Below are 13,043 nucleotides of genomic sequence, written 5' to 3' on the forward strand. Positions count from 1 at the left end.
GCAAGTCTAACGTAAATATTTTGTTAGCTGTACTTAAATCCTCTCAAAATCGCAAGTTTCGCAACAATGTGATGATGTTTGATATGAACAGTGCTGCTAAATAGGTAAACAGAAATATTTATCTTTTGAAAAATCTATTTTAATTTCATCGTTTAGAAAGTTGTAAAATTAAAATACACTGCCACATAATTTAACCTTTCGGCCACTGGACCAACCAGCCGCCATAAAGCGAGTCACTGTACTGTATGAGTTACAAGAAAACGCCCACAATCTTGTGTTTTGGACAACAAAGTAACATAACAATAAAACGTTGATAGTCATTAGGCTAGTTAAGTCAATCATTTATAGAGCATTGTGAATCCCCCCCCCCCCCCCCTTCACAGTTGACTTATAAAATGTCAACGCAAATGAAGATGAATAATGCAAAATGCTCATTTTGTAAGCCTATACAAAATTAAAATGTTCTTTTATCATGATAAGACTGTCGAAAACCAATATTGGCAGTTAATCAATATGAGCAATGAGCCAGACAAAAGCCTTAAAAAGCTTTTGTGTTAATGTTAACAGAACTCATTGTATGTATAAAATACAAAAAATTAAAAAAGCCTTGCTTTCTTTTGAAATTTGAAACACGATTCTAATTTACTGCAAGAATCTTGAAAACTAATTATCTTTTCAGCAAATTCGAGTGCTGCAGTGACCCAAGGTAATACAACAAAACAATATTAATGATATCATAAACGTTCTATAGTTAGCGGTCATAATAGTGTATATTTTGACAATTTCTTTATGTCAAAACAATGATGACGTAAGCTAGTCCACAACACTTTGTTGCTCTAAACTTTCTCTGGAGTATCAATCAATACATTTATAAAATTCAATATTATCATCATGCACTTTAATGAAAATTATTGTCCCTAAGTGGGTGTTTCACAGTTCCATGCTTTCGATCAGCAACATCTGAACACTCTTTGGTCAGAATTGACCAGGATTCTGAGTCCTATAGGAGGACTGATTTCTGGGTCAGATTGACCCAGAATAAGGACAACAATGTAATTTTTACCTAGATTCTGGGATAGACAAAGTTGTATATGTTTCATTGGTTGTTGAATGATTCAGACATTCTTTGCTGCAGAATAATTATAAATCGTAATAATAACTAGTTATTACATAGAGCATATCACAAATTTCTCAGTCAATGCACTTTATTATAAACACAAATTATTATCTTTTTAAATGTCACTTTAAGTTCATGTATAATATCAAAGTCAATGGACACGGTTGGTAATCAGGTTGGTAATCAGGCTACTCAAAAAGTTGTTTGCATAAAAACTTACTTGGCAATGGAGAGCTGTTGATAGTAATAACACCTTGTGAGAAACGGCTCCCTCTGAAGTAAAGTAGTTTTTGAGAAAGAGGTAATTTCTAACTCGAATAAAAGACTTTCAGTTGAAATCTTTTATTTTTATGCATCTAAAAGCAGACAAAATAAAGCGCGTTTTTTCTTTCTTTATTCTGCAAATTCGATGACCAATTGAGTCTAAATGTTCACAGGTTTGTTATTTTATGCATATGTTGGGATTTACCAAGTGAATACCGTCTTTGACAATTACCAAACGTTTCCAGCGTCTTTAACGGTCACTGTAACATAATTAACCTTTTAGCTATCCTACACCACCCAGCCGCCCAAAGCAATACACTGTATATACGTTTGTGTTTGTGAAGACAAAAAGTAACCTCAACATAAAACTAGGCCTCGATAGTCAACAGGACGCATTTGGTTAATCAATCTATATGTTTAATGGTTAATTCCCCCCTTCACAGTAAACTCGTAATATGTCAACGCGAATGATGATAAAATAATGCAGCTATTAACCATAGTATTCTCATTTGAAGAAAACAAAAAAGTTTTCTTTCATTATGATACTGTCGAAAACTAAAGCCTAGCAATTAATCAGTATGAGCATTGAGCCAGACAAAAGCCTTAAAACCTATTGTGTACATTTTAACACAATAAATAATAATTGCCATAAAAATCACCGGTAGCCGTTAACGAGAGGCATTTATTGCTCCCTAGGGACTTATTACTTCTGAACAAATAATAACCGAGGAGGACACGAATTGCACATAATTAATATGCCCTGGGTATCTTTTGAAATTTGGAACCACGATTCTTAGTAATTTGCTTTTGAAGAGTTTTGCAAACTACTTATCTTTTCAGCAAACTCGGGCGGTGCAGGGACTCACGGTTAACAATGATTAGAAAAAGGTTTTCGCAATTTTGAGATATCGCCGAAAATCCGGCGCGATTACACAGGAAGAATTATCCCTAGTATTAATACACAGTCTGAGAAGCGTTACTGCGGTAACGCTTCTTATCAGCTTCTTATAGTCAAATTTGGGGGATAACAAGTTTAATCTTTTTTCCATAACCATAGAACTTCGAAGTGAAATGTTCCTCAAAGTGCATTATACTATCCAAAGCTGCTGTACGTGTTACCATGTGAGTTTTCATGGCCATTAATTTTCAGAAGCACTTAACATAATACAGACCTGAATCATAATAATTTCACATAATTAGCAATTAATGCAATTTATATTCCTGTTTCACAGTCTCATTAAGTAAAGGGGAAGGCATGTATAATTTTAAATGAGGATTGAATGTGTTGAGGGAGATAAATTGTGGATGGTCTCCTGCTTCGCAAAAAATATTAAATTTCATCGAAACATAAACATAGTGAGCAGAATTTGAAACTTTGCATGGTGAGAGTAGAATAATGTGAGATGTGGACATCTCTTTTGAGTAGTGTTGGTTCTGAGAAGAACTGGTGGCTGACAACCTAACGTTTCTTTCAGTATGCTTTGATGATCTTCAAGAGGATCAACATAATGTGGTACCACAATATTAGATTCATACAAAGACAATATCATTCCAGACAGAAACATTCTCAAGACATTTGAGGCAAGAACAAAGTTATTTTTTATAAAGCAAGTTTTATTAGTACTTCGATGCCAAAGATGATCACATCTTATCTTAAATTTAGTATTAAAAAAACCCATTACTAACGTTAGTCTTGTAAATAAAACAAGCTATTGGTAAATATACCCAGTGAGTTGACCTAGTATTTGAAACCATTCAAATACACAATTTGTGCATAGTGTTACAATCACGTAACTGTGGTCATGTGTTTACTGTATGCATACACCAAATGATACCACATTACAGGCCTGGCATAGTTTATGTAAAATCACATTAAATTGTATTGAATGGTCATACAGTAGGAGGGCTGACTGTGTACTGTGTAGATACCTTCACCACCTTATATCATATTGAAGGCTGGCATTGTTTAAAACCACAGTGGATGACAGTGGATGGCATTACATGGTCAAACAGTAGGAGGGTTGAGTATAAAGTAGATGCTAACTCAAAATGTTGTTTTTAAAATATAAAAATAAAAATGACAATAAACCATGTTAGTAAATAACTGTCAATTAGAGGTCGGTTACTTAATCAATAACCCATGAAAATCAAGTAAGCTCATTTACCTTTGTGTTAAAGGAACATTACAGAATTGGTAAGAAACAAAAATCGTGGAGATCACAGATTTACATAAAACTTACATGGTCTAATGATGATGATAGTAGAAAACATCCCTTGAAATATTTCTGTCTGAAATATTTCTGTCTGAAATTTCATATTTTATGAGAAATAAACAATCTAATTTCGCAATTGGAGTTTATCGCTCAGTGATCGTTTTATTCATTTTTATTTTGGCATCAATTTGTAATCGGGTTTTCACTATTTTTTCTCGTGACCCAGATGGCCGATCGATCTCAAGCTTTACAGGTTTGTCAGTTTATGTATATGGTGGATTACATAAAGTGCTTACACTGCCAGCAACTGTTTTGTTAGCAAAAACCAATTCTGTAATGTTCCTTTAAGCGTTTCATTCCAACAATTCCCTGCTCTGACCATCTGGGTCCTACTTCATACAGCTGCTTGAGCACAAAACAAATTAAATTTAACAGAGTCAAATGATAACACAAGTACCATCTGTGACTGGTGTCCTGCTTATCTTTGCTTAGTAGAAAATTGTTAAAGCAGTACTGTTTGCTTCAGCAGCTCTATGAAATAGGGAACAAGTAAAATGAAAATGTTCACAGTGTAGCATGTTAGAAGTTTTAAACTAGCAGTCATGCAACTACAGGGGATCAACAAAGAGGGAATTGCCAGGCGCTTAGAACTGTTTCACAATTTTGGCACAGCTTAGAAACCAAAAAGGGAAGAAATCTTCTTGTATACTGCCATTACTAGTGATATGAGAGAGGATAAATAGCAAAATACAGATCACATTCAGGAGATAACAGTTAAAGAGAATTATGTATTCTTTCAAACATTATACAGTTATACTCGGAAAAGTACTGAGTAATACAGTGCTAACTGTAATAAAATAAACTACTTCAGTTTTTTATTTCAGTGCAGCTCTTTCACTGGTCGGTCCGTTATATCCCCAAGGAAGAGGGTACTAAAGATGTCGTCAAAGAATTCTTTCCGATGCCAGCATGCTCTCTCACAGTCTGGGAAGAAATTACACTCAAGTAGAACCGGCTGCATGACTTTCTCTCCTGAATAAAAACAATCAAATTGAGAATTCAGTAATTTAATGTTTCCCTTGGAAGTTTAAAGCATTTTCTCCTGAATAAAAACAATCAAATTGAGAATTGAGCAATTTAATGTTTCCCTTGGAAGTTTAAAGCGTTCTCTCCTGAATAAAAACAATCAAATTGAGAATTCAGTAATTTAATGTTTCCCTTGGAAGTTTAAAGCGTTCTCTCCTGAATAAAAACAATCAAATTGAGAGTTGAGCAATTTAGTGTTTCCCTTAGAAGTTAAAGGAACACGTTGCCTTGGATCGGTCGAGTTGCTCTTTAAAAAGCGTTTGTAACCGTTTGTTATAAAATGCATATGGTTTAGAAAGACGTTTCAAAAGTAGAATACAATGATCCACACAAATTTTCCACGAAATTGCGTGGTTTTGCTTTTACTTTGCTAACTACCACAGGCGGCCATTTATGGGAGTCAAAAATTTGTTTTTTTATCACTTCCGGGGTATACATGATTCCTCCCGCACAGCTCAAACGCCTTTCTGTCACTTTTGTTGCACCGTAGTTTTAGTTTGCTTTAGAGGCGTGTTATAACGGCTCCTTTAGAGGTCTTATTGTCTGTGATGGACGTGACGTCTGTGGTGGTATTGTGTTCCAGTCTTTAAAAACTGTTTTTTGTATGATTGAATATACCCCTGGAAGTGATACAAACATGTTTTAGAGCGCCCTCATGCGCCCTCATTGAGCATCTACAATGCATAACAAGGGGTTTACCAGCATGATTGGTGTCCCATTTCAGCATGACGTCCAATCCATACATAGCTCTTGACCATGGGCAGTGGGCAATACCCTTAGGCGGAGGCTCCGATATGGCCGCCTGGAAGAACTCCAGAATCATCTGATGAATATTGGACTCTGTATCCTCCCAGTTGTAACTAGGAAACTGCTGGTTGAAATTGGTGGCAAACTCATGCCAAAGCACCTAGTGGAAAAAACATCAAATTCAATTTAAAGTAATTTAATGTATCCGAATACGCAAAGCGTCATATAATTAGTGAACAAAATATGTAATCACATTTGAGGCCCATTTTGGTAGAACTGGGAACAATAACGATAACTTTGACCTTTGGTTTTCCACAACTTAGTCTCAAATTTATAGTAACAATAATTGATACAGAACATTTATATAGCACTTGATGAAGAATAATTGTGACACAATTGAACATGAGGTCGGCATCACATGACATTTCTAGTTAATATTAACAAGTAATTTACATACAAGGTCAAAGGTCATACACTTATTGGTGTACAATAACTGTGAATACATTTTTAAATCTTTTATCTGCATGTTTAACAACAACATTTTATTAAAGAAAACATTTGTAGACAAAAAAATACTATAAAGGGTAGGTAACAACACTGGTAAGTTGATATTCTGATGCTACAATTCAAGACACACAAGCATCATATGGAAGATACCAAGAATTGAAAGCAACATACATGTAGAAGACAATGACAATAATTTGTAAAGCACAAAAACATAACATCATTAATAATGTTAATTGATTTTACATTTCCGCCCGAATTCCCCATCTCCAGCTTTCTATAATCTTTGGTCTATAAGTGTCAAATATTGGAAAATTTTCTAGGCCAGGGAATAATTACGCTTTTAGCAAAATTTAAGGTGGGAACCTAACGTTCCAACAAATACTTGCGAGACTTGACTGGTCCTTTCCAACATTCATTTCCAAAAGGTTGTAAAAAGCTCCAGGCATGCAATTAACTATGGTTTCCGGCTTGCTCGTGGTCTTTGTGTCCATTATCATGGTACGCCAAACTGTCATGGACACGCGGTCTTGTGCGCTGGACTCAAGCTCTGGTGTTCTGTGTTCGTGGGTATTCGAGTCCCGATCGTGGCAATACATCAAATCCTATTGCTTCATCCTTTCAATGTCACTTGAATGCATAGGTTCCGTTTGTTAAATATTTATCATTATAAAAGAAAAGGGGCTTGCTTTGTGCAGATTACGCGCATCACCGTGTAATCTCTTAAACTGTTATTATTATTACTATTACATGGATAAAAAAATGGATCTGAAATTACCTGAAAGAAATTATCTCCAACTTCACCTCCTGTAACGTAGTTCATGACAGTGAAGTGTTTGTTGTAATCATCAAGATGGTCCAATGAGAATGGCCTGTAAGTAATCAACAAAACACACATTGACTCTAATGAGATACACATCGGATTGTCCTTGGCAGGGTTTGCTTTTAAAAATATACAACAAGACAAAAGGACTTTGAAGGTAGTGGACACTATTGGTAATAATAATTATTAGCCTAAAACCTTACTTGGTAACGAGTAATGGGGAGAGGTTGATATCAAAACATTGTGAGAAGCGGCTCTGTGGTACCATGACTTACTTGTTAGCAAATCGAGTCCAGAAGATCTTGTAGACATAAAGTTTTAACGGCTTCACCGATGACAACATGACGATAAAACGAAGATCAAATTTGACTGGTCCAATCCCATCACGGAGATACAGGACTGGGTCTGTCAAATACTCACAGGCAACCTGTATAAAGAAAATTAACATTGACCGCTATTTGTATCTTATCAAGTCATAAGCCACAACGGAAACTGTCCAGGTAAATCTGAAATAATTTGGGATTGAACACAGATAAAAATAAAGGAATCTAAGCCAATGCCCCCTGGTTTAAGGTGTCGAGACTCTTCCAATTGAGCTATCTTGCCATATGTTGGTGGTTTCCCTGTCTTTGTTTGGTCGGCGAGGGGTAGGGGCAGCCAGAAGCCATACACCCATTTAATGCCGTGTAGCCAAGGATCACACCCAAGTTTACGACACAACTTGGGAAGTGGCAGCCAGAGGATCACCTTAAGGAGTTGTGACCTTTTTATTTCAGACAATCTTTCTAAAGTCACATATTTGCATGACCCTTTTCGAAACCACGGCTTCGGCTTTTGATGCGTGCGGCTTGAGGCTCTGCTCTCTCATCTGAAGCCCCGACCGCGTATACGCAAAGCACGCACAAATTATCAAAACAACCGGCGGAGCCAAGCTAGCCTGAGCCAAATCCAAAGCCGAAGCCGTGGTTTTGAAAAGGGCCCTTACCTTTGGAATATCTGTTTCTGTCTGTCTGATGATATGATTCAGATCATTGGTTACCACGGTGTCCAGACTACGGGCTAGATTAACCGGCTTACAAATCCAGATATTTTGTGCTCCCCTGGGAAGAAAAAAACACAACCAAGAGATTATTAAGAATTCAATGCTGAATCAGCCACTTTCGCTGTTTAATTATTTTAACAGGTGAGGTTTTTTTTCTGAATCTACAGTGGCATATTATATATTTTTATTTAGGGACACGTTGCCTTGGATCAGGCGAGTTGTTCCATGAAAAGCAATTGAAACAGTTTTTTTTTAATATGAAATCGATATGGTTAGGAAGATTTTTTTAAAAGTAGACTATAATAATCCACACAAACCTGCCTCGAAAGTGTGTGGTTTTCCTTATACTTTGCGAACTATATTTGTGTGGATCATTATATGCTACTTTTAAAACATCTTTCTAACAAATGGTTTCAAACACTTTCCATGCACCAACTTGACTGATCCAAGGCAACATGTCCCTTTAAGGATGGGCCATGGGAGGTGCAGTAGACTTGTCCCTTTCCCTATGCCCAAGGATATAAAGACAGACACCTGTTTTACAGACCCAATGATTTAATTGGATAAAATGGTTGATCATTGGATAAAGTGCAGCGTAAGCTTTCCATATCTCTGTTTTTATTTTTCATATCTGTGTTTTGCACTTTGTAGACCAAGAGTTAAGACAGAGATTCAATTGAAAACTCACTTTTGTTTTTGTTGTTGAAAGTACGATACAAACTGAGGCAATGCCAGCAGCAGGTCAAAGGTCACTGGGAGCCATTTTGGGCCAATGCTTCTCCCTGATTGGTCCTTTGTTCCTGCTCGTCTAGAAACAAAGGCAAGAAGGTCTTTGGTTGTGATAAGTTTCTCTCCAGGAAACTGGCTGATGAACTGGTGGGTCTCGGTGGAAATTTTCCTGACGGTAATGAAAATGAAATCTCAAATTATGTACTGCAATGATTCTTACAACTCTTTACTTCCTACAAAAAGTTACATGAATAATAGTTGTAAAGACATTTATTCCAATATTGGCAACAACAAAAAATGTATCAAATAAAGTTTAAGCATTCCATAAAGACTACAAACCCCGATTGAAACTCCATTTCATTGTTTAAGATACTTAGACTGTTAACAGTGACACCAATATATGCAGGGGAAAATTTGAAGCACAATAATAACACTAGAGGTGCTTAAAGGGAAGATATACATTCGGTAATCACTCTTAAAATTAATTGTTATACAAATTTTTGATCAGAAGCCTACAGCAGCCTTTGATAGTATAAAGCTTTTTGAAAAATATTTCACTTTTGAAGTAATTCGTAAAATACATTTCTGTCTCCAACCAAATGCCAAGGAAAATCAAAATAAACCAAATTTCGGAACTTTGTAATCTCTATTTTTCGACACAAAGAGAACATCTGGCTCTTCTTTTTTCTCAACAAACACAAACTTGCTGGGGTAGATCAGTGTGAAAGGACCCGCTACTATGTCCTGGGGTCCCCAGGGGTATAGAGTAGTGTGAAAAGGTCTTCAGCAAAATCAAAATAAAATTAACAATAATTTGGGAATTTTGACTCTGACAGACTTGACCAACCTGTAATCTCTATTTTTGGACACGTAGAGAATATCCGCATCTTCCTCTTTCTCAACAATCACAAACTTTGGATGTTTGAGATTATTTGAAGCCTGAGAGTTATTACTAAAGACCTTCAGCTGCTTAGAGGTGTCCGGTAAGATGATTTCATCACCTACTACAGGAGCTTTGTAGTTACAGCATCGGGAGAGATAAGCGTCGTCTGGTTCAGGGTGCTCTGTGCTGACGTGGGTTAGGTCACTGTGTTGCCATGGTAACAGGTGAATCTGACGCATCAGTGGGTCGGGATGATTGAAGGCAAAGTCCACCGTTACGTCCTCTGAAAATGGACAATTACAGGGAGCGAGCTACAAATTAGTATTATCACCACCTCAACAATGTCTGTCGAGTCACAGGTTTCAATCTGCGTTAAAGGGTCACGGCCTGTAAACGTTTGGTAATCACTGAAAACTAATGGCAACTATACAAACTTTGATAAATACTATTTCGAAATAATAAAGTTTGTAAAAAGATATCATTTTTCATCAGATTGGTTATTCCTATAATGCATACCTTCCTGGTGGACATTATTTGCTTCGGGAAGTTTCAGTGATATATAAAAAACGCAACCTCCTTTTGAAATAAAATTTTCACAGGTTAGTTTTATTGTATACATCTACATTTATTTGGTGAATAAAACAAACAAACAAACAAACAAACAAACAAACAAACAAACAAACTGCCTTTAAACTGGTCATTTATAACCTCTCGAAGCAAGTAAACAGCCAATTCATGCCTATTTGACAAATTGTGCTTAGCGTTCTCTGTGTTCTATATCTGTGGATAATGTAGACAGTTCCCTACCTCCATACTCCAGGTGCCTTAAGGGAAACAGCAGGTCATATGCAATGTTCTGTGATGCGTAGAGGAGTGGTACCAGACGACAGTTTGGAGTATCCGAATGGTGAATACGTGATCCAAATTCATCCAGAATGTACCACACTGGCTGCTTGTCCTCAGTACTCAGTCCCTTCAATGGAAAACAAAATAATTTATGCTAAGACATGTCAGAGTGATCTTGAGAATCTTGAGGGTATGAGATACATCAAGCACACAATGATTAAAGAATAAGCAGCAAATTAATGGCAACATTTAGGGTATAAAGGTTGAACAAGATGCTTTTGTTCCCTAACCTATGGACAGACGAACATATTTTTACAATCATCAAACCTCATTGCTCTGCATTAAAAACACTCAACGACACTGACAGCACTGTCTATACCTTTCAAATTTTTACATCTACATCTATCCGGCTACTTGTCAAAGCCTATTCAGCATCTAGACAAGGGTGCGACTGCCGGTGGTGGACGGTTTGTGTGCTCAGTTAAAGTACTTGACCCTATAGATTGCTTGAATAGTGAGCCCAATACTCATGCTGTTGATTCGCAATCCTGATTAATTTAACCCATGACCTTTAACTTTACCTGTATGTTTAAGCTGTATGTACGGTTGTACTTCCACGATTCTCCCAGCACTCCATCAATGCATGCATCGTCGTTGTCTTCAGCCGTTCTATTGAGTTCCATGAGACTCATCAGTCTAGCCAGCAACCCTGGGACTTCATGGAGCTGACGTCTTGCATCGATCAAACGATATGTCCAAGCATGGTCAATCAGAAAGATGCTGTAAACAAGAATGGAATAGACCGATCAGTAAGGTCTGGTTCATCTGGTCAGGTCATGCTGTCTGGTCATGTTGGTCAGGTCAGGTCAAATCAGGTCAGGTCATGCAGACTGGTCAGGTCAGATCAAGTCAAGTCAGGTCAGGTCAGGTAATGCAGACTGGTCAGGTCAGCTCAGGTCAGATCAGATCAGATCAAGTCAAGTCAAGTCAGGTCAGGTCAGGTCAGATCAAGCCAAGTCAGGCCAGGTCAGGTCAGGTCAGGTCAGTCCGGTCAGGTCAGTCGGGTCAGTCCGATCAGGTCAGTCCGATCAGGTCAGTCCGATCAGGTCAGTCCGGTCAGGTCAGACTGGTCAGGTCAGTATGGTCAGATCCTGCAGTCCATTCAGGCTAGTCCAGTCAGGCCTGTCTGGTCATGTCAGTCAGGTCAGTTGGTTCAAGTCAGGTGACATGTTGGTAAGGTTAGGCTCCTCTGGTCAGGCATCCCCAAAATGAGGGAGATAACCCATGCAATCAGGTAGGGACTGAAAACCTGATCAAGGCTCCAGTCTGGAATTCAAACCAGGGTCACTGAAGTGGAAGGCAGGGAATGAAACCACTGAGCAAACCTGATTGGCCAAATCATTTTGATCATCACAACTACTGTACACTGCGAACTGTATAGTAGACTTGTGGACTAGTCGTTAAATGTATGTCACAGTGACAGGGTTCCTATTTTCGCGAGACTGCTGCCCTCCCAGGACTACTGCTCTCACAACTACGCTCCCATTTAACGGCGGAGAACTGAAGTCAGCAGCCAGCAGCTTCCCACACCAGTGATCTCACGAGAGCAGTATTTAACCACCACGATGACTCTACTATCTCACAATGACAGACCATTAACATCTTGTCCACAAGTCTAGCTGTATAGCTAGCAACACAACTACAAGTTCAAGAAACAAATATTTTCATCTTGACACACACCTGTCTTCATGAGAAGAAGACAACCCATCTTCGTGACTCACAACAACTTTCAGCTTTGGGGGTTTGTCTTCTCCAGTATTCTCCTCATTTATTTTATTTCTAGTTTGTTCCTCATCAGTGTCTTCTTCACATTCTTCCTCATCGTCATCATTCATGTACGTCAGCATAAACTTTTCACCGGCATCGTAAACCTGCATTGGTTGGGGAAAATAAATTAAATCTTCAGGTTTTATTACTGATGGAGGCTATATTTAGTCATTTTAAAATATGGGTAGTGGATGTAAATCAACGACTGTTTAAAATGCATCAGCGGCAAATCTGTCACTTGACATTATGAATGATGTTGAGGAAAGACAATCTTCTATATTACACTACAGAGAATCCTTCGATTGTCATGAGCGGTTTCTCCATTTGGTTGGGGGCCTAAAATCTAAAATCAATTTAGAGCACAAAAATGATTGCAAGTACAATGAAATGGGTCATTAAATGCCTGATGTTGGCGTTTACATCCCGACTGAAGAACTATGCCAAACACCGACGAAGTAGGAAAAGTCAGCAGTAAAGGCACTTTAATAATAAGCTATCTATTTTGGGGTTTTTGTGGGTCTTTTGGTTATTTTGGGACATTTTTTGTGACTGGCTTGTGATTTGACATATTTACTGTTAAGTTATTGTTAAACGTATCTTCTATTTGTCCCTGTGATTTGTGACCCCCCCCCCCCACACACACACACAGCCCCGCCCGACCCACCGCACTCCTCTGGACCCTGGATGTGTTGCCTACACAAACATTGTTTCAACTTTGGTTGGCTTAAATCGATACCTGATTACTTAGTTTGAGATACAAACTATGCCAGAAATGTTGTGGAACTCCTGATTTTTCTAGTTGAGGTTTATGGACGAGTACAAAATCGTTGTAATCGTTGTTTTCCAGTCCGTTTTCCATGCCTCTTTGCTCTTTCGATGTGATACAACAACTCTTGATGCAAAAAATAATCACAAACACACGTGCGCATGGTACCTAGTGTTCTCTGTACAATCATAAGCTT

General features: G+C 37.8%; 1 protein-coding gene across 1 annotated transcript; it reads right to left on the reverse strand.

Moving 5' to 3' along the window:
• Positions 1 to 2,755: 2,755 nt before the first annotated feature.
• On the reverse strand, positions 2,756 to 12,985 carry LOC139944559 (tubulin--tyrosine ligase-like protein 12). The gene is made up of 11 exons (XM_071941606.1): positions 12,818 to 12,985; positions 11,995 to 12,185; positions 10,836 to 11,034; positions 10,216 to 10,381; positions 9,373 to 9,691; positions 8,485 to 8,694; positions 7,740 to 7,854; positions 7,030 to 7,181; positions 6,710 to 6,803; positions 5,380 to 5,587; positions 2,756 to 4,626 (listed from the first exon to the last, which is right to left on the reverse strand). Exons 1-11 carry the CDS (start codon positions 12,938 to 12,940, stop codon positions 4,475 to 4,477), a joined length of 1,929 nt encoding a protein of 642 aa, XP_071797707.1. The 5' UTR covers positions 12,941 to 12,985; the 3' UTR covers positions 2,756 to 4,474.
• Between the last annotated feature and the right edge of the window lie 58 nt (positions 12,986 to 13,043).

Source organism: Asterias amurensis, chromosome 11 (assembly GCF_032118995.1).
Source record: "Asterias amurensis chromosome 11, ASM3211899v1".
Lineage (NCBI taxonomy): Eukaryota > Metazoa > Echinodermata > Asteroidea > Forcipulatida > Asteriidae > Asterias > Asterias amurensis.